The 21,908-nt window shown below is 40.9% G+C and overlaps 1 protein-coding gene across 5 annotated transcripts; it reads right to left on the reverse strand.

Annotated features, from left to right (window-relative positions):
- Positions 1 to 466: 466 nt before the first annotated feature.
- Positions 467 to 17,535, reverse strand: Cep55 (centrosomal protein 55). Of its 5 annotated transcripts, none has more exons than XM_090346240.1 (9): positions 17,482 to 17,535; positions 14,914 to 15,108; positions 13,197 to 13,472; positions 12,193 to 12,261; positions 8,586 to 8,736; positions 6,760 to 7,070; positions 5,485 to 5,556; positions 4,432 to 4,557; positions 467 to 1,542 (listed from the first exon to the last, which is right to left on the reverse strand). In XM_090346240.1, exons 2-9 carry the CDS (start codon positions 15,094 to 15,096, stop codon positions 1,390 to 1,392), a joined length of 1,341 nt encoding a protein of 446 aa, XP_090202366.1. In that variant the 5' UTR covers positions 15,097 to 15,108; positions 17,482 to 17,535; the 3' UTR covers positions 467 to 1,389. The 5 variants fall into 5 exon arrangements, with proteins under 5 accessions (XP_090202366.1, XP_090202364.1, XP_090202365.1 ...); XM_090346238.1 differs by having other exon boundaries at positions 467 to 1,590; XM_090346239.1 differs by lacking the exon at positions 17,482 to 17,535 and adding an exon at positions 17,283 to 17,469 and having other exon boundaries at positions 467 to 1,590.
- Between the last annotated feature and the right edge of the window lie 4,373 nt (positions 17,536 to 21,908).

Below are 21,908 nucleotides of genomic sequence, written 5' to 3' on the forward strand. Positions count from 1 at the left end.
GTAATACTCCGCTTGCTTATAAGGAGAGAGCAACTTCCTTAAGGCCTATATTTATAATTAAATATTGTAGTTTTTCACTCAGAGCCTTGCCATTACAGCAGAGTACTTCTATATCTTTTGTTCAAATGTGATTGTGAACCTGGTATTAAGTTATGGAAGAAATGTATTGTGATAAACAGATCTGCACAATACCACATGGTCTAAAAAAATCCCAACTAAATAATTCTCAATGCTTTTTGTCTTGCCTTTGTAATAAACAGCTCTGAATCATACTTACTGATCAAGAGTTATCATCGGCTCAACACGAATGCCTGAAACCATCTACTACCGCTTTCAGAGGGGTGGCAGGTTCTGCTGTTTCTTTAAATACCTTACCATCTTATAGCATATGTTCACCTTGAACTCCCAACATATTTAGGGTAGACATTTTGACTATCTTAGGTATTTACATACACATGACATAGTAAAACATTAAATAATTTTATTCTTTTTTCCCTTTATATTGTTAACAGTAGCCCAGTGTTAAGCATGTTAGAAAACCTGAAGAAATAAAACTTTTGGTTTAAAGCATGTAAAAAAATATCTTTTCAAAACAGTATCTGATACTCACACTGTTCAGTTTTAACAATGTCAAAAATAAGAATGATAAAAATAGCTGTAAATCAAACAAGTATAGTTTTGTTAGGATTTATTTTTTTAACGATTTTAATTAACCCAACTTGTGCTAATGAAATCCAAGTTAAAGTTACAGCTAGATAACATAAAGGAAAACATTGTGTGGCTACTAAAAGTATTCCTCGATCTGTTTTGTGCTTAGATGGCTGGGTTTACACTTTCAACAGGAAGTCTCAATAAAGGTTGTGAAATTCCCAACTTTTCTAATAACCGTTTTGTAATAGCAAGGAAAAAATGAAAATACTATTGCCACCATTTAATTGTTGGTATCAAAACTGGAATCAGTATACTAAATAAAGCTCTTATATTAAAAAAAAAAAAAAAGCCAACACAGCAAAACCGTTAATTACTTTTGCTTTGTAAAGCCCCCCAAACAAGTATTTGCTTGCTAGTGCAACATTTAACCTGCGAGCAGGAACTATCTTCGCTTTGTTGAGTATTTTAACAGTGCAAAACATTAGTAGTCTCAACACCCACTGATCACCACATCAGCCACTGCAAGCTGGTGACCCGTCACAGGGAGGATCAGTGCCAAGGAATGTGCAAAGCAGCACTGTGGGAGATGCAATGATTTCTAGGCACGCCACCACCAGTGTCAAAGGTAGATAAGCACCTTCAGGTGCAAGAGGTGGCATATGTAATCAAGATGTCCCTAAGCAAATGTAAGATACAGTATTGAATCTTTTTGCAGAAAACCCAGCAATAACGATTCTGCTACTCAGAACAGTATTCAACATGGACCAGCAGATCCCGATGCTCAGTGGCTGGATACTGGACATTGCACTTGGGACATTCTACCAGGCTTTCGTTTAGTGCAGCACTGGGACTTTTTGGCGAGGTAATTTTTCTTCTGTTTTCACTTTCTCCCTGGGAAGCAACAAATGGCTCTGTGAAGGCAAACTCATGAAGCTGTTTCTGAAAAAGAAGTTTCAAGTGAACACCATTTGTATACGAGGCCTACTGCTCAGCAATGTTAATGTCTACGTATCTGCTAGCTGCTTCGCCCTGCAGACATCTTCTCCTTAGGATCTCTGCTTGTCAGGACTTCGATGGCAACATATGAGGTGGCCATGGAGTACCCAGAAAGTTATTATAATTGCCCAGAAAAGTACAGTAGTTGGCTGTTTATCTAAATAGGTTCTGTTAAGAGGCAAGGAGCCAAACATAAAATGTCTGTGGGAAGCTGGGCACTGGTGACTCACACCTGTAATCCTAACTGCTCACATCTGCAGATTGTGGTTCGAAGCGAGCCCAGGCAGAAAACTTCTGGTTCAAAGCTAGCCCAGGCATAAAACTTCATGAGGCTCTTATCTCCAATTAACCACAAAAAGCTAGCCGTGATAGCCTTATGCACACAAAAACTTATGGCAGTGCCGGGGCCCAGAGTTCAGATCCAAGAACCAGCAAAAAAAAAAAAAAAAAAAAAAAAGTCTGCCATGAGGTTCATTTGCTATTTTCTCATATAGCCATTCAAATCTTTCAAATCAGTGTGTGTGTGTGTGTGTATTACCAACAAAGTGGTTTCATCATGATATTTTCATACATCATAAATTTTCTAGTTTTATAGAATAAGCAATTTTATCAATAAAGAACTATATAGATCCCAGCACTTAAGAGGATGAAGCAGAATGATTGATTTTCAGGCCAACCTGTGCTACGGAGTGAGACTCCATCTCAAAAACAGAAACAAAAAAAATGAACAACACCGGCCGGGAGTTTGGCCTAGTGGTAGAGTGGTAGAGTGCAAGAAGACCTGGGTTCAATTCCTCAGTACCACATACATAGAAAAAAGCCAGAAATGGTGCTAAGGCTCAAGTGGTAGAGCTCTAGCCTTGAGAAAATCCAAGGACAGTGCTCAGGCCCTGAGCTCAAGCCCAGGACTGGCAAAAAAAAAAAAAGCAACACAGAATTAAAAGCCACTAAGAATTTTTTAGCAGCTTACATGCAGTTTGTATAGTTTATATTCATATTTCCTACTTGAAGAATTCAGAATAGTCAAAGTTTAAAAGAGAGTGCTATAAAGAAAGAAAGCATGTATTCAATGAAGACAGTAGGAGCAACAAAATTAGAGATTCTTTCATATATGCTCATGTACTTCCTAGATGGTGAAAAAGTCATTAACAGAAGTGATTCTAATCTTCAAAAGCTATAGTCAAAATCAATGGCACAGTAGGGAGCTGGGCACACATTTTGTTTCTTTTATTCATACGAAAATTATGTTAGTTTTTTTACATGTGCTTTTTTCTCATTTGAAAACCCAAGGGGTATATCTAAAATCAAGGGTGATAGATAAGAAAAAGGATATATATTATAGTGTGTGTGTGTGTGTGTGCGCGCGCACGCACCAGTCCTGGGGCTTGAACTTGGGGCACTGTCCACAGACACTTTTTGCTCAAAGCTAGCACTCTGCCACTTGAGCCACAGTACCACTTCTGGCTTTTTCTGTGTATGTGGTACTGAAGAACTGAACCCAGGGCTTTGTGCATGTTAGGCAAGCACTCTATGGTCCCAGCTCCTATCTGGATGTTTTGTGTGTTTATGTATTGGTACTAGGGCTTGACAGTAGTCTATCTTATCTTTATCACTTCACTTTCCCTGGTTGACTGGAAATAAGAGTCTCAAGATTTTTTTGCCTGAGCAGAGTTTAAACTGGGATCCTCAGACGTCAGCCTCCTGAGTAGCTAAAAATACAGTTGTGAGCCATTTGCTATATTAAAATGTTATTTAGTGTTATTAAATGTGATTTAATTGATTCCAAATATCCTTCAGTACTAGGATACATGAAATATATATTTATGGAGTATGCACACACACATATACAGAGATTCCAATAAGTTTGGTCCAAAAGCTCATTAGTAAGATAAAAGAAAATAAGTGAAAAGAAATCTTATCTTTATCAAAACAATATACTCCAAAGGATTGTTTTCATGGTAACTAAAAAAAAAAAAAAACCATTGAGCTCATAGTAGTCCTAAAATATTAACAAGCAAGTGGCTCAAGTCAGCCCAGGTAGGAAAGTCTGAAGGACTTCTCCAAAATAACCAGCAAAAGACTGGACTGGAGGTATAACTCACATGGAAGATGACAAATGAGCCCCAAGTTTGGACCCCAATATCACACACACAAAAGTAGCCATATTAAAATAATAATACATTATCCCAGTGGCTCACACCTGTAATCCTAGTTATTTAAGAGGCTGAGATCTGAGGATTGCAGTTCAAAGCCAGGCCAGGCACTAAAGAGCCAACACTCTTATCTCCAATTTACTAGAAAACGAGAAGTGGGGCTGTGGCTCAAGGTTAGGATGGTATCCTTGAGCTGAAGAGCTCAGGGACAGCACCGAGACCCAGAGTTCAAGCCTCACGATCTACAAACAAACAAACAAACAAACAAATATTATTCCTAAATGCAAAACACTTCTAATAGAAAAATGTAATTTCAGATCAAAATTCTTTGATGCCCTCTCCCACACTCTGGTCTCCCCAGGAAGGTTCTGTAAGTGGAGAAGCAAATCACCTGGGCAGGGGGAAGGGGAGATGACCTTGAACATGAATAAGGAGACTAGTTTAAGAGGTACATAATGTCCCTCTTTCTGAGCTGAACTGATGCTCTAAGGGTGATTGCTTCTAATGACAGGAGTTCTGCTTATAGTCTGGAGATGAAGCCAACTATCCTGTAAACTCTTGGTTACATATAAATAGAAGTTAAAAAGACAATCTAAAACCTAAAGTTTTGGGTTAGCCATTTGAAACTCACCAAGGATTCCAACTGTGTTATTTGATTACTTGCTTTACGGAGTTCCTTAAGAATTATATGTAGTTGATGCTGCATATTTTGCCGGTCAAGCTTTTCATTTTCAAAGTCTAAAGTACATGCCTGCATCTAGAAAATGCCCAGGACAAGACAATTATAGCTGATAGATAGGGTCCAGTTCTCTTGAGTGGATGCTTGTACTCTTCATTAACACAAGAAGAAAATGACATGTTTTACTCTTGTAGCAAGAGTTCATCTGATCATAGTGAGATGTTAATAAATGAAGTTTAAGATGGAGGACTTGCTTTATGCAAGAAGTAAAGCCATGATTTGAGATGAGTAAGTAAAGAATAGCTTGGGACATTGATGGTTAGAATTACCATCCACTCACCCCCATCATGTGGTCCTCTTTATTTCAAGATAGGAGTGGGAGAAGTAAAAGAGGATCATCTTTGACTTGGAATGTAAGAACCCCTGCTTATAACAGGTGCTGGTGGCTCACACCTGTAATCTTAGCCACTCAAGAGGCTAAGATCTGGGGATCGTGGTTCAAAGCCAGCCCTGGCAAGAAAGTCCATGAGACTCTTATCTCCAATTAATTACCAAAAAGCTCAGGGACAGCACCTTGGCCCTGAGTTCTCAGACTCGTGTGCACACATATGTGCCCCCCCGAGTGCACACATACACACACACACACACCTCTGTTCATTCTGATAGTAAATGGTTTCTGAGTTCTTCTTGAAATTATAAGTTGGCCCTATTAAGAAACCTTGTAAAGCTAAAATTAACAATTATAGCCATCCAGGGAAAAGCAAAATCTGCCAAAGCCAGCATTTACCTAATAAGAAAATGTCATTACATCTCCAAAATCTCATTTAGTCTAAGGACAATACCAATAATTTAAGGCTAGTACAGAGTCTCTATCGACATTTTTGGTTAGTCTCTTACAACATTTTTCACAACTATGAATAGTTCTCCATGGACCAATGTAAACAGCAAGAAAGATTACATTTCCTAGCAGACTGATGTGAATTTCAAAGCAACCCTAGTGAGTACCTGTTGTTCCAACAGAGCTACCCTTGCTTGTTCCTCTTGCTGCTTTAGCAGAGACCTGTAAAGAAACCGGACCTGTGGGATGCAAAGAGAGCCAACATTGTCTCATCTGACTTTTATCACTTACATCAGGGGCTTACAACAGTCACCTACTTAACCAGGGCAACACCTGCTAGCTCATGACTCATTCCAGCTGCTTGCTAGATGGAGCTGTGTAAGCAGCTGGTTTCAAGTTCCTTGAACTGCCACACTGACCGCTAACACTCTATGGTACATTACTCCTTTCCTGGGGGCTCTGACATTTGCCATCAGTTCTACGATATAACAAGAAAAGGGAGTACCTCACCTCCTTAGCTGCAAAATGGAATCATTTCTACTTAGTTTGCCTAAGTGTTCTTACTCATGACCCTGCCCAGATAGGAAAGCAGCGCAGATGAAGGAACAGGTTAGGTGGGTAACTTTCTCTCACTCTAAACTTTTGGATGATTTTAAAATTTCTGATGATGGTAGTAGCAATAAGTAACACTGACACTTATTTCATGTACAAAGCATTTTTCATTCTCCTGACCCTCACAACGAATGATCTGTTAAGGCAGGGAGAGGTTATTATTATTCCTTTGATCAGTAAATCCCATATAGGTCTGAGAAGGTGGATGATTTGCCTAAGGCCACATTTTCTGGACTAGAGACCAGATGGATTCCAAGTCGTGTCTTTTTTTTTTGTTTTTGTTTTTTCCCATTACTCCATGTTGCTAGGCAAAATTTAAACAATGACTTTCTGTCAAAGTAGCATTCATTTCTAATTATCCCAACTTAGTAACACTAATATTAGTAAGGCATCATGGCTCAAAGCTGCCAGTATGATAACATGGAAGGCACTATGTGAATTCACTAAGCATAGTACCGGCAGGATGCAAATGCCAGCTTAGAAGAGTCTTGATTCTTCTCACTACTTTACATCTTTCTTTGGTTACTTCCTTGTCATTCAGAGCCTTCGCAGGTGTGGTTTCCTCTAATGAGGAGGAATCCAAGTTATCTTTCTGACAAATCTTTGTTCAAATACTTCTCAGTGAGGTCTTCACTAGCTGCCAATTTCTCTGTTCCCTTTAACTTCCTTATTTGGGTATTTATGATCTGATTCTATGCTAGAATATAGAACTCCCATGAGGGCAGGAACCTGTTTCTCTAATTTCCTAATGGTAAAACAGTCTCTGATGCTTGGTAGGTGCTCAAGGAAAATTTGAATCTGAGTCCTGGTGATTTTCTTGGTAAGCTTACCTGAGATAAGAGCTCTTCAGATCTCTTTCTCTCTTCTTCAAGTTTTTCCCTAGCAATATCGTTTTCTTCCTTAAGTCTTTGTATTTTCTCTGTTTTATGCCGGCTCTCTTCCAGCTGTTGTACATCTGCATTTCTTTGTGAACACAATAGCTGATTTAAATCTTGAACTTCTTTTTGAGTCTCTTCATATTTTCTTCTAAATTCACTCAGTTCAAAATTCAACTGAGTTATGGTTTGTCGTTCGACCTCAAGATCTTTTTTGGCATTTGCCAAGTGGTTGTAATACTTTTGCTTCTCTTCTTGAAGAAAAGCTGTAGCAAATGACATTGTAACACAGCTCACTTTATAAAATCAATGATAACCTGAGAAGTTGAACTTCAAACATGCTTTTATAAATGAGATCACACCATGATTTCAGCTTAAAAACAAAGTCACAAGATGGGAGTTATGACTGACATTTGATGGATTAAGAAATAGTTCAGGAATATTTGAAGTCACGAGATAAAAGAACTAAAGGGCTGGGAGTCTGGCCTAGTGGTAGAGTGCTTGTCTAGCATACACAAAGACCCGGGTTTGATTCCTCAGTACCACATAGGTAGAAAAAAAAAGCCGGAAGTGGTGCTGAGGCTCAAGTGGTAGCGCTCTAGCCCTGAAAAAGACCAAGGACAGTGCTCAGGCCCTGAGCTTAGGCCGAGGACTGGCAAAGAAAAAAAAAATCATGGAATGATTTTGTGACTACTGTCTAGTCCTTAATATCTAAAGATAAATGAACAAATAGGAATTTTTATTTATTAATAATTTATAGATATGTAAATAATTACCAGAATTAAAGACAAAAGTATTAACATGTAATAGTACAGAAAGGCTCCGCCCCACCTTTCCTATTAGATTACTTTATTAAATGCTTATACCACTGTGAGAAACAGATCAAGGAAAAGGGGATGAGAAAGAACACTACATTATTAAAAGAAAAATATTAAGACTTAACCATGAAACAAACTCCTACTTTAGTATGTAACAAATATATAAAGGCATTCAAGTATTAACTCTGTCCTGTTAAGAGCTGAACAGCTTTGAATTATATTTAGAGATATTCCCTTTATGTTTTCTTTTTAATGTTAGCTCTGTTTTAAATACTCAGGTGTGAGGCTTCCATAATAAGCCTGGCTCCCCTCTCTTTTATAAGCAGTGCTTTGTGAGTGTGTTTCTTTTTTATTCCAGTTCATCACACCTAGAAGTGTTGAAACAATTTCTTCTGTAAAATGAGGCCAATGACACTTCTGTCCCACCTCTCAGGAGATTTTTGGTTTGCTGTCAAATTGACAACTGTCCCAGTGTATATCAGTGTTAGTGAAGCTGCAAAGCACATGTCAAAAAAGTGACGAATAAGAAACATCATGGTGAAGATCAAATGGTTGAAGAATGATGAATAAAACACATTTTTTTTTCTCCTTGGGTTGATAAGAGTGAGTGCTAAAGACAAAAAACCAGCCAGCGAGTGCTAAAGACAAAAAACCAGCCAGCAAGGCTAGCTCTGAAGAAAATAAGGGTAGAAACAGAAGGAAAGGAAGGGCCATGCAAAGGTGGAGGAAACTTCACATTCCTGAGCACCCAATCATGCCTCCTTCATCTCTGACTTATGCCTTCTTTTGATTTAAAAACAGGAAATAGCATTTGCAAGTTTGCCTTGTTTCTTATCTCAAGCATAGAAGACATGTTCTTATTTTACTTTCTAATACATATTTACCCAAATCTAAATTTGACGAATCACTCCATCTGGAAAAATGTCAGGCCTATCCAAAAGGAAAACTTACACTAATCAGTACCTTCTGATTCCGTCTTTTTTGTCTGCTGTGGGAGTAAAGGAGCAGCTGCTCCTGCTTTCTGCTCCAGCTCAAAGATCTTTGCTAAAAGTCCTTTAACGTAGACCTCACGCTGCTGATCATACACAAGCCACTGTTGATTCTTTTCCAGAGCCTTGCAACGAAGATGAAAGAAAATCAATAATAAAAACAAAAAAATCTTGCCATACACAAAGGAGATCAAGTGAAACAGTCTTTTCCAACACAGAAAATGTTTATAGTGGTAAAGGACATGCAAATCAAAACAACATTGAGCTCTCATTCACTCCAAGAAAAATGACCACCATTAAGAACACAATTATTTCTGGAGAGGATGCAGAAAAAAAAAAGGGGTCTTGTTAGTAGGAATGTAAGTTAGTGCAACCACTATCAAAAGCAGTATGGAGAGTCCTCAGAAAAATAAAAAATGGATTACCATATGATCCAGTGATACTACTCTTGGGCATGTATCTGAAGGAATATGAGTGAGGATACAATAGAGACACTCAATACCCATGTTCACTGCAGAACTATGTCCTATTTACTTAATCCGCTCATTCACTGAATCTTTTTTTAAGTGTGGTATATATCCACAATGGAGTATGATCATGTTACATGAAGTAAACCAGGTTCAGAAAGATCAAAGTTGCGTGTTTTCTCTCATATGTGGAAGCTAGACCTAAAAATAAACATATATAAATACATACATGATCATATATTTATATACACACACTTGTGTGTATGTACATGTGAATATATACACACATATTCATGTACCTATAAATATATTCTTAACAGTGGAATTGTTTGAGGGGATCAGGAAAGGAAAAGAAAATGACAGGGAGTGAATAGTATCAAAATACATTTATTGCATTTGTGTATAACGATAACCTAAGAAAATTCACTAAACGCTATCCCATAATGGGAAAGGGCAGAAAGAAGGAGAGGGAGGGAGTAGCAAAGGAAATTAATCTAATTAAAATATAATATCTGTACAAAAATATCTGTGAAAAATTACCATGTTAAAACTCCTTTGAAAAATTCATAACTTAAAATAAATGAATGACATGATGTAAACCAGGTTAATTTTTAACAATTATTAAAATTGTTTTAAGAAGTGGGCTAGGGAGAGGGAGAGATATGGAGGGGGTGAGTCTAATCAAGATATGCTCTAAACACATATAATGAAACTCCCCTATGCAACTAATTTATGCCCATAAAAAATGTTCAAAAACACTCTCATGGCTCGTGGAATAATATAGCAATTACTGTATGTCACACACCTTTAGAATACTTAATAGCAGAGCCAAGTCAAGGATGAAGGGGATTAAGTCTGCTACCTCCCATACACAGCACACTGTGACTGCATGCACTACTCTTTGTAAACTAGAATGTCTTTGTGAAGGCACAGAAATGAGCCTTTGCTTTCTGGTAAGAGCTTCCATCTTTTAAAGATACTGGCAGTTGAGTCTTCTATACACAAAGATCTATATATGGGGAAGCTCTAACATCAGACAGTTCCTCCAAGGTGTAGTAGGCTCTTTCTACAGTGCACTATGAGTTCATGACAAAGCTTGTAGGTATGGGGTTTAAATGGCTTTTCAGAGTTAGGAGATAAGCCACATAAGGAAAACTACTAAAACAGTTGCCTGGAGAGTGCGGAGTACCCAATATATGGGCTGGTTCTCAGGCCAATTCTGTCCTAAGTTTCTTATCAAGCCTTGCATTCTTTCTGGGCACTGGTAGCTCATGCCTATAATCCTAGGTACTCAGGAGGCTGAGATTTGAGGATTGGAGTTCAAAGCCAGCCTGGGCACTAAAAGTCTGTGAGACTCTTATCTCCAATAGGGGTAAGGGTGGCACAAGCCTTGAGCTGAATTGCTCAGGGACAACGCCCAGGCCCGAGTTCAAGTCCCACAACCGACCAAAAAAAAAGTTCCTTATCAAGGCAGAGGTCATATATATGGGTGTGCGTGTGTGTGCATGTGTGTGTGTGTGTGTATCCATTCTGTACTATATCCTTAAAATTGTAAGGTTCTAAAGACAACTAGTTGCACTGTAGTAAGTTGATTTAAACAGTGTCTTATTATTGAATATTAGTGGCAGATCTGAACTTGGTCATACTTTCAACCCTTCTGAATGTTTGAATAATAATTGGCCTCAAGGAAATATGAATACTAACATCTTTTTTTAATTTTTTTATTGTCAGGGTAATGTATAGAGGGGTTACTGTAACATTCACCAGGTAGTAGGTGCATTACTTCTCACACATTGATACTCCCTCTCATGTTTTTGTCCCTATTTCCCACTCCCCATGCCCACCCAATCATCTTGTTTTCCCCTTTCCCTTTCCCATTGAATACTAATATCTTGACTTCACAGCAAACAGTGTATCTGAGACGGTTGCTAAGAATCTTGTGCTATTTCAAAGCAGGTGACAGTAATCACACTTTATTCAGCTCTACTGCCATCCCCCTGTTCACATTCCGTGTATCTTTTAACTGTTGAGGACCTCAAAATCATGTTTAAATGTAATTTCTAAATGAGATAGCATGTATGTCATAGTAGGACTCAAAAAGCAAATCTATCCGTATTGTGTATATCAACTGTAGCATGTTAGATGCTACAGATTGTTTTATAACAAAATTTATATTTGTCCATATTTATGAAGCATTTAATACAGTTTAAGTCAACATTGAAGCAGAGTCATGGTTTTTTTTTTTCCTTTGATATAAATCTGTTGCTACTTGGTCAAAGTTAGCATAAGACTCAGGCAATATTCTAAAGAGCCACATGATGGCGATATTACTTCAATACATCAAACATTTCTTTCCACCCTGCCTCTTCCAGCTGACTGTATGCACCTGCTCTTTCCTCTTAAAAGTATCAAAGAAGTGGAGTACCAATCAAATAGCTATCAATAAACCTTAATACTATTAGTTATGAATCTTTAGAGTCATTACTGCATTACTTACTCCTTCCAGTTAAGTGTCATCTACACATGTGTATGGTATGCACTTAACATTATCATCCAAGTTATCAATTAAAATATAGACTAAGGGCAAAGTGCAGTCCTATGGGATGCTGAAAATTCTTCCTCCTGTTCTGACAGGGATCTACTAAGTATTCTGTAAGCAAAAATTCCAACACAGTCAGGCATCCAGTGGCTTGCACCTATAATCCTAGTATTCTGATGGCTGAAATCTGAGGATCTTAATTCAAAGTCAGTCCAGGCAGACCAATCCAAGAGATTCTTATTTTAGACTAGAGGTATGGCTCAACTGGTAGAGTGCCAGGCATGAATGATAGTAAGAGGCTTAGAGTTCAAGCCTTAGTATCCTCCCCCCGCCCCCAAAAAAAGAGAGGGACAAATTAGACTTAGGAGATATTTGGAGCCTAATTGATGAAAATGTTCTCCTGAATGCCTGGGTACTGAATTAGGCAACTATTACAATCCACTCAGTTCTCTTGTAGCATAAACAGATTCTTTTTCAGTACCAGTGCTAATGCTTCCAACTTCTATAAAATTTAGAAGTAGATAAGTTAGTCCCATAGCTTATTTACTCATAACAATCACAAGAAATAAACTTACATCTCTGAGCTGCATTTCCATCTCATGAATATTACTCATTGATGAGCTGAGGCAGCCAGCAGCTGTGGTCTGTAAATAATCCAAGATCACTTAACATTACACATTCAACAATACAAGTTTCCTTGATAGATTTAGTTCCATAAAAATACCCTATGTACATACTCAGGGGCACCCCAAAATTTGGCAACATATTTTGGAACCATCTAGCCAGGTTACAAGAAGACCACTGTAAAAATTAACATCTAGAAGCTTCCCAAGCAGATTGGAAACCCTGAGATTTCAGATCTAATTTAACTTGAGCTCATCTGGAGCACAGAATCACTAGAAAAGCCTGGTTTTTCACAAAAAGGTGTGAAAACAGTTGTGTTATTTCAACAAAATCTAGAAATATAAGTTGTCAAAAGATGAGCTTCTTTTCTAGAATTACATTTTATTTTATATTAGTATTGCTGGAGTAGCCCTTATCTGAAAATGCTAAAACATTAAGTATTTGATTTTGTAGATTTACTGGAATTTGAAATATTTGTATGTAATATGAGTTATCTTCAAGATTTAACTAACTCTACACATGAAATGTGTTTATTCATATCTGCCTATTTATACACAGAGCCTAAAGCTACTTCTGCACAGAATGTATAATGTACTTGCATTATTTCTGGGGTGGTCACAGGCGTCAGGTATGACACTTTCTACTTTTGATGGTAATCAAAAACTTCAGATTTTAAGCTGGGCACCGGTGGCTCAAACCTGAAATCCTAGCCACTCAGGAGACCAAGATCTGAGGATTGGGGTTCAAAGCCAGCCTGGACACTAAAGTCTGTGAGACTCTTATCTCCAGTTAACCACCAGAAAACCAGAAGTGGCTCCGTGGCTCAAGTGGTAGAGTGCAAGCATTGAGCTGAAGAGCTCAGGGATAATGCCCAGGCCCAGAGTTCAAGACCCACAACCCCCGCACCCCTCCAAAAAAACAACAAAACAAAACATTTTGAAAAAATGGTTAGTACCTGTGATAAACGGATGGTACTGGCTTTGCCTTCAAGTTCAGCGAGTCTTGCTGACGCGGCAGACAGCTGTTTCTTCAGTACATCGGTCTCTTCAGATAAGGATTTCAACAATTGTTCCCTCCTTTCACCTTCCTTGGTTTTCTCTTCGAGCTGCTCAAGCAAAGCAGTTGTATTATATCTGGTCTTCAACTGTTCTCTGAGTTGCTGTATTTCTTTGTCCTTCTCTGTGAGGTAGTAAGCATTCTTTTCTCTCTCAGCTTCAAGAGCTCGAATTTTCTAGACATAAAAGAACAAGAAGCTTAGAACAAAGTCAAGTCAAACCTGCAGCTAAACTACATTTCCACAAGCATTAAATATTTATTCTATATCAAGTTGGCTTTGATAGCAGGGCCAAAGAAAGTCCAGTTCTATACTCAAATAGCTCAATGACATAAACCAATACATTATGAATGTAATATGTATTCTAGCTGAGATACACACACTATGAATGGGCATAGACACAAAAGAGAAACTTGTATCAAGGACTGTGAGAAAGCTAAAGGAAGTTTTCTATTTTTTTGAGGGAAGTAAAGGTGGTACAGGGATTGGAACTAAGAACCTTGTGATTGCTAGATACCAGTTCTACCATTTGAACCACACCTCCTATTTTTGTTTTCTTTGAGTGTGTTGATCTGCAGCTTGAACTAAGGTCACTGAGTATTTTTTGCTCAAAGCTAATACTCTACCACTTGAGCCACAGCTCTACTTCCATCATTTATGACTGCTTGACTATTTATTTAATGGTGGTTAATTGTAGATAAGTCTCAGACTTTCCTATCCACACTGATTCAAACCACAATCTTCAGTGTGAACCACTGGTACCGGGCTTTATTATGTTTGATTTTTGTTTTTGGCCAGTTCTGGGCTTGAGCTCAGGGCCTGAGCACTGTCCTTGGATTTTCTCAAGGCTAGGGCTCTACCACTTGAGCCTCAGCGCCACTTCCAGCTTTTTTCTATGTATGTGGTACCAAGGAATCGAACCCAGGTCTTCGTGCAAGCTAAGCAAGCACTCCACCACTAGTCCAAATTCCCGGCCCTTATTATGTTTTTTGTTGTTGTTGGTCATGGGACTTGAACTCTGGGCGTGGGCACTGAACCTGAGCTCTTCAGCTCAAGGCTACTGCCCTACCCATTGAGCAACAGCCCCACTTCCAGTTTTCTAGTGATTTGAGAAAAGAGTCTCATGATCTTTAGTGCCTGGCTTTGAACCTCAGAGCTGAGTAGCTAGGATTATAGACATGAGCCACTTCGCCTGGCTCTATGGTTTTTTATAATAGGGCCTTACTTTTTCCTGGGCCTGGCTTGGACCTCAATCCTCCTATTTTCATTTCCCATATACTGAGAACGATGGGTCACATCCAGGTCTCAACTTTTATTAGTTGAGGGAGGGTCTGGCAAACTTTTTGCCTAGGATGGCCTCAAGCCAAGATCCCTCCAATTTCAGCCATGGTTATAGGTATAAGCCACTGTATACAGCTCTCATGAGTATTTGAGAATCTTCCCTCCATCCTATTAGATCTTAAAGGCTAAAAAAGGGTCCCACAAGACATACATGTTCATTAGTAGAGGAGGATAGGGTAAGGATAAAGATAAGAATAAGAAGGCAGCATCAGGAAATCCAAGTACAACATTTTCTAAGAATGCTCACTATTACTTAAAGGATTAAAGGTCCACTTACCTCCAGAAGTCTGTGTTTATCCTTATCAGTCAGTTTTCCTTTTCCATTTGTGAGTTCATCCATTGATGTTTTTAAAGCTGCGATTTCACCCTTAAATTTCTGTAATTCAGTTTCTGATTTGGAGTTATTAGGCTTTAGTCCCCACTTACTCTTAATTAAGTCTTTTGGACTTCTGGAAGACATATCTGAAATGGTCTGTGAAAATAAAAATCAACTATATTTTAAGTCTTGCATTTAAAATTTTAGGTCTCAGGTTTGAAATAAACATAATAACCTATTTCATTCTAAATAGAAAGGAAATAAATCATCAGAGAACAAGAGAAAGACTAAAGATTTCTGAGGTATTGCAATCATTGAAAAGAAATGTCAGCTGAGAGATATGAGGAGTATCTATCTGCCTTGCAAAAATGACAGCCTGCATGTCTCTCTTTTGTGCATGGTCTGTACAGGTATTATAATTTGCTAGAAAATTCCTGCTAAAAAAAACAAAACCATGCCGGGAGTTTGGCCTAGTGGTTAAAGTGCTTGCCTAGCATGCATGAAGACCCGGGTTTGATTCCTCGGTACCACATACATAGAAAAAAGCCGGAAGTGGTGCTGAGGCTCAAGTGGTAGAGCTCTAGCCTTGAGAAAGTCCAAGGACAGTGCTCAGGCCCTCAGCTCAAGCCCAGGACTGGCAAAAAAAAAAACAAAAACAAAAAAAAAAACAAGGAAGGGTGCTGTGGCTCAACTGGTAGAGCTGAAGAGCTCAGGGACATCGCCCAAGCCCAGAGTTTGACAGAAGAAACAATAGAGGAAGGTCTCTAATCAGTAAAAGAACCCTCAAAACAGTAAGTAATAATCACACAACTGACCCAAGAATAAGTAGCTGGTAGTAATTTACCAAAAGAAGTCAAAAGTGGAGCTGTGGTTCAAATGGTAGGGTACTAGCATTAAGCAAAAGAAGTTCAGCTGTAGTGCCCAGGCCCTGAGTTCATGCCCTAGACTGCTCCCCCCACCCCCATAAGTCATTATTCAACACAATGGTATGGCCTCTGTTTCAGAAAATATGCTCATTTTAACTGACCAGGGAGGGAGGAGGGGAGAGGGAAGGGGGAGGGAAAAGAGGAAGAGAATGAGAGGAAGGGAGGGGATGAATACTGGGGCTTGGACTCAGGGCTTTAGGTTTTTCCATTTCTGGCTTTTTGCCAGCTAACTGTAGATGAGAATCTCAGCAAGGTGCTGGTGGCTCACGCCGTTAATCCTAGTACTCAGTGGCTGAGATCTAAGGATCACAGCTCCAAGCCAACCTAGGACAGGAAATTCTGTGGGACTCAGATCCAGTTTGGTACAGACACTGCTGGAAGTGGCACTGGTGGCTCAGGAGCACTAGTCTTAAGAAGCCCAGGGGCACCCCACCCCCACCCCCTGGGCAGGCAGACAGACAGACACAGACACACACACGGTGCCTTTCAGATTTGTCTGGCAGACACACACACACGGTGCCTCTCAGATTTGTCTGACACACACACACACACACACACACACACAGTGCCTCTCAGATTTGTCTGCCCTGACGGGGACACACACACACACACACACACACACACACACACACACACACACACACAGTGCCTCTCAGATTTGTCTGCCCTGACACACACACACACACAGTGCCTCTCAGATTTGTCTGCCCTGACACACACACACACACACAGTGCCTCTCAGATTTGTCTGCCCTGACACACACACACACACACACACACACACACACACACACACACACACACACACACACACACACACACACACACACACACACACACACACACACACACACACAGTGCCTCTCAGATTTGTCTGCCCTGGCTGGCTGGCTGTTCCAGCCATCCTCAGATATCGGCCGGCCTCTTGGGTGGATTACAGGCGTGAGCCACGGGTGGGCGCTTAGCTCTTTCCATTCCAGTCACCCACGGGGGTTTCTCCTGGTCAGCGTTTCCCTGACCCAGCGTCACCTTTTATTTTTTTAAGAAGCCTTTCCTCGGTGGGAACTCCTAAAGACACCGCCCCCTCCCTCAAATCTGGTCTCCACAGTATCCGCCCTCCGCCTATTTGTTGTTTTCTTTTCAACCGCTGAGCCTCTGTCTCCGGGTCTGCCCGGGAACCTACGAGGGGCCCCGGGGAAGGCAAAGTGTACAAAACCCCTCGCCCAGCTCCTGACTCCTGCGGGCCGAGAGGGTCCGGGCCGCAGCCGCCCAGGGCCGCAGTCTGTGGGGCGGACACGCAAGGCGCGGGCTCACCGCTCACCCGCAAAGGCCACACTAACGACAGAGCCCAGGCTGGCCGCCGGCCTGGCGGCGTCCCCCGGGTCCGGTGCTGACAGCACTCACCGCGGAGCCCGAAGGAGGAATCCAGGCGACGACGGCCGCCCACGGAGCGCCGCCGGGCCCGGGACAAGCCGGAAGCCGGGGCCCGCGGCCGGCCCGCTACCTCCCGCGCAGACCAACCCAGCCGCGGGGTCGAGCTGCGGGTTCTGGCCCACCAAACCTCAACAGCTGACGCCGTCGCCACCCCGGGGCCGCCCAGCACCTGAGGTGAAGAACGACGCGGGGCTCCGCCGCCACACCCATCCGCGAGGGCGCCGCTTCCGGGAGTTTGAATCGCGCGGCTGCGGGGCGGGGCACGTCATTGCCGGCGGGACGCGGCTCCCCGATTGGCTGAGGCTTCTGATTGGCAGGGGGCGGGGCCGATCCGTTACTTGAAGACGGAAATTGAAGGGGGCGGGATCAGGTCCTGCTGCCCCGCCCGCAAGGCTCAATGGCCTTCCAAGTCCAACACCCAATGAATTCTTGGATTTTTTTTTTTCCCCCCTGAGGCTTCTATGGTTATTCTTAATATTCTATGTTTAATAAAACTGATGCCCCTCCACTGATAATACCTCATTCTGTGACCTGAGCGTGCTTTACACCTCTGAGGATCACTTTTCTCAGTATAAAATGGAACTCTTCGGATTATAGAAAGAACTCAGTGTAGAATACTTGCCTAGCAAGCATAAGGCCCTGGGTTTGATACTCAGCACCACAAGAAAAAAAAAAAAAAAAAAAAAGAAGGTCCTCCATTCCTGAGAGAACTGGATTCCACAAGGAGCACTAATCCCTGTGTATTCTGAGCTTTCATCATGCCAAAGTCTGGGATCAACACCCCAGATGGGGAGTGTGGCAAAGAAAAGCTGTTAGACACACCTATATGAAGTTGAGGTAAGTTAACCCCAGAGATAAAGCATATTAGCACCAGATTGTCTCTCTCAGGCCTGATGCCTCTCTTGGTAAACCTGCCATGAGACCTCTATTGCTTAGAGAAATGTTAGGTGCAGAAAGTGTTTGCTAGACAGGGTCTAACTTTCTTACCAATCTTTCTTACTAAACTCCTGGGAAAATTTAAAATGGAAATACATCATAAGAAGACTGAATTGCACAAGGGCTAAACTCTAAGATTGTCTGAGTTTACTGGCTACCTCTTACTAGATAGGTGACCTTAGGTACATTATTTAACCTGTCTAGGTCGCTGTTTTCTGATCTATAAAATAATGCAAATAGTAATTATTTCACAGAATAGTTATGAGAATTGAATAAAGGAAACCATATGTAGTGCTTAGCATTTAAGAAATGTAGTGAACCCATCTATACTCTTAAACTACTCAGGAGGTTGAACTCTGAGGATCAGAGCTTCAAGCCAGCCCAGGCAGGTAAGTTCATAAGAATCCTATCTCCAATTAACTACCATAAACTTGGAAGTGGAGCAGTGGCTCAAGCGTTGGAGTGCTAACCTTAGGCAAAAAAGCCAAAAGACAGTGCCAGGCCTTGAATTTAAGCTCCAGGTACTGGTACCACTGTCTCTCAAATATAGTGAATCACTGCTAAACAAAGTCAGTAAACTCATATGTCACTAAATAAGATGGATGAAAAACTATGATTTATTTCAAATATTTAGAAAACAGCAAGAAGGCCTGGTACGGTGGCTCACACCTGTAATCCTAGCTACTCAGGAGGCTGAGATCTGAAGATCATGGTTCAAAACCAGTCTGGGCACTAAAGTCCATGAGACTCTTATCTCCAATTAATCACCAGAAAGCTGGAGGTGGGCACTGTGATTCAATGGGTAGGGTGGGTAGCCTGAAACTGAAGAACTCTGGGGCAATACCCAGACCCAGAGTTCAAGTCCCACGACCCACCAAAAAAAAAAAAAAAAAAAAAGGCAAGAAGATGAAGAAGATGTTTGGTACTTGTTTCCTTGGAACTCAAGGCATTGGTCCATGATACTTATTTGACAACAAGCTAGCATGTTAGAAGATGGCAGGCTCTCTTTCAATGACCATCTTATTCCTTGCTGTAAGGGAGAATCTTTTATATTACTCTTTTCAGGCAAATACGTCCTAAAGAGGCAGCCACTTCCCTTGACCAGTGTATCAAAATGTAGTGTCTTCTAGCATGTTGACAGTTCTTTGAAGTTCAGAGAGGTGGGGAGTCTGGTAGTTCTAATCAAGTCATACATGATCAAAATTTCTCTGTTGATTAAAATAACTTGTGTCTGGTCGTTGCTACGGTCAGCATTTCTTGCAAGCACCATTCTAGTCCCTGTCTCTTGGGACTGGAGAGTGCTCAGGAATGGAGGATCTGTGCATTCCTCATTCTATGTAGTGTGCAGCTAATTTATAAATGATAGCCATCAGTGGGCTAATCCTTAAGAAATAGAAGTTTTTTTTCTTTATTCCTACCAGTTCTGAGACTCTGTGATGGGTGGTAGGCTTGTGTGTGCGCTCCTTTCTAGTGGAAAAATGCAGTCTTGGATTCCTTTAGATTTGTGCACAAAAGTATCAGAGGGGAGAGATGGGAAGAAGAAGAAAATCTGCAAGTTAAATCAGAATAGGAATATTATTTGTTGTCCAGAGTTGGGATAACAGACAAAATTTATTTCCAAAGACATGCATAAAGATGAGAATGAGTTCTCTCCCTACTCACCTTGGAGCCAAATAGAGGGCAGATAGTGTAAGATGGGGAAGAAAGGGCTGTTTGGAGAGGAGTGGAACCTGGTGGACTAACATCCAGGACCTGCATGCCACAGGCTACTGGACCAGGCACTCCAATCCACACTTATCTTCCAGTACCTGGCTTCTGGCAAGAGTCTCTCCTTATGATTAGGGATGCCTGAGGAAGAGGCACACACAAACAAACAAAAATCAATGTTTTCTCTCTACTGATAGGTGTTGCCAGTCCTGCAGTTGAAGTCTTACAAGGTAATGGTACTTTGATGTTGACAATTCAGTTCATCTTTATTCATGTGAAGAGAGAAATGGAACAGCCAAGCAGACTAGCTATTTATCTCACCAGGGAAGCTTACTTTCTTCCTAATAGGAAAGTGTTCCTGGGAAACCAAAGGAGTACCAAAGGCTCCTGCAGGAGTCTGGAGCTGTTAAATAGAAATAAGGAGACTTGTGTGAGAGTGCCTGTCATGGTCTAAGAGTTGTATCTTCTAAAGAGCTGCTAGTGAATGCTCCAGGTCTCACCAGCTCATAGGCCTTCACCCAAAAGAACTTTGGGTTGTCCCTAAGTTCTTCAGCTCAAGACTACCCCTTGAACCTCAGCATCCACTTCTAGTTTTCTGGTGATTAATTGGAGATAAGAGTCTCATGGACTTTAGTGCCCAGGCTGGCTTTAAACCATGATCCTCAGATCTCAGCCTCCTAAGTAGCTAGGATTTCAGGTGTGAGCCACCACGCCTGGCTCAAAAGAACATTCTTTAATGATAGAAAGCTTCCTATGCTCTATCTAACATGGTAGCACTGACCACATGGGGGTAATGTCTCACACAAGAGTGCTATTATTGAAAAACTGAGTTTCAAATTCTTCATAACTGAATTTTTGTGTCTATTTCTAAAAAAGAATTATTAGAATATTGTTCTGTCTGTACCAGAATTGGAACTTAAGGCTTGAATACAGGATCTCACGCTTGCTCAATTTCCTTTCTCTGCTGGTATGAACCACTTGAGCCATGCCTCCAGTCTAGACTCTTGCTGGCTATTTAAGAGATGGAATCTTTGATTGCCTGGCTTCATACTGTGATCCTCCAGATTTCAGCTTGCTGAGTGGTTAGGATTATAGGTATGAGTCACTCACTAGCATCCAGAGCCTGAGGTACTATGGGAAAAAGCAATGTCATGGCATATATTATCTGACATATGTTATATCCTTCACTGTTTATCCCTGTCTACCTAATGGTTCCCCTTTCTCTCTAAACACAGTGACATTCAGAGATTTCAGGGGGACAGAAATTGGAGGGGCCATTATTCAACTTATTATATCGCAGCATCAAGGCTGAGTTCCACAGTTTCTTGGGTATGTGTACGGTACAAAGTCTGCCATGATATCCAATAGAGTGCTTCAGACAAACCAAACTGCCTGGCTTTGACACTCAGCTTTATCATTATTAGCACTAACCTTCAGAAAGCTACTTAATCCTTCTGTTCCTTCATTTTATCACCTTCAGAATAGCAGTTACTCAACAACCTACCTTAAGATCAAAGGTATGGATGCAAAAGGAGGGGGCAGAGTGATCATCATGAGATGGCAAGAAGAGGTAGGATGGTGTGGATGCCGTATGCATGGAATAAGTGAATACATGCATTGCATTGCATGTAAATTGTGTAAATCTCTGTGGGCTCCAAAGAACTCATTCACGTGCATCCCCACTAATGACTCATTCCCGTGCAAAATCCAACACAAACACAAGTACCCGTGTACCCACAGGAAAACACAGAGAGCAGACACATACACACACACACAGAAAGATTTTACAAGCCAGTGGAAATCACACACAGATTTTACAAGCCCGTGGAAATCAGACTGGAACTGATCACAGCCTCTGAGAACGATACATATGTGAATTTAACAATATTGTGAAGAAAAGAGAAACTGAACGCAGAAAAAATCCCTACTGTATGACACTATGTGATGTCACTT

This window comes from Megascapheus bottae, chromosome 15 (assembly GCF_031878675.1).
Source record: "Megascapheus bottae isolate mThoBot1 chromosome 15, mThoBot2.hap1, whole genome shotgun sequence".
Lineage (NCBI taxonomy): Eukaryota > Metazoa > Chordata > Mammalia > Rodentia > Geomyidae > Megascapheus > Megascapheus bottae.

Coding starts and splice junctions, on each gene's coding strand:
- Cep55 (XM_090346238.1), bottom strand. CDS start 15,096: ATGTCTTCCAGAAGTCCAAAAGACTTAATTAAGAGTAAGTGGGGACTA. Junction 12,262..13,196: donor GTACCATCCGTTTATCACAG/GTACTAACCATT, acceptor GATTATTTACAG/ACCACAGCTGCTGGCTGCCT. Junction 1,591..4,431: donor TAACACAGTTGGAATCCTTG/GTGAGTTTCAAA, acceptor CTTCTTTTTCAG/AAACAGCTTCATGAGTTTGC.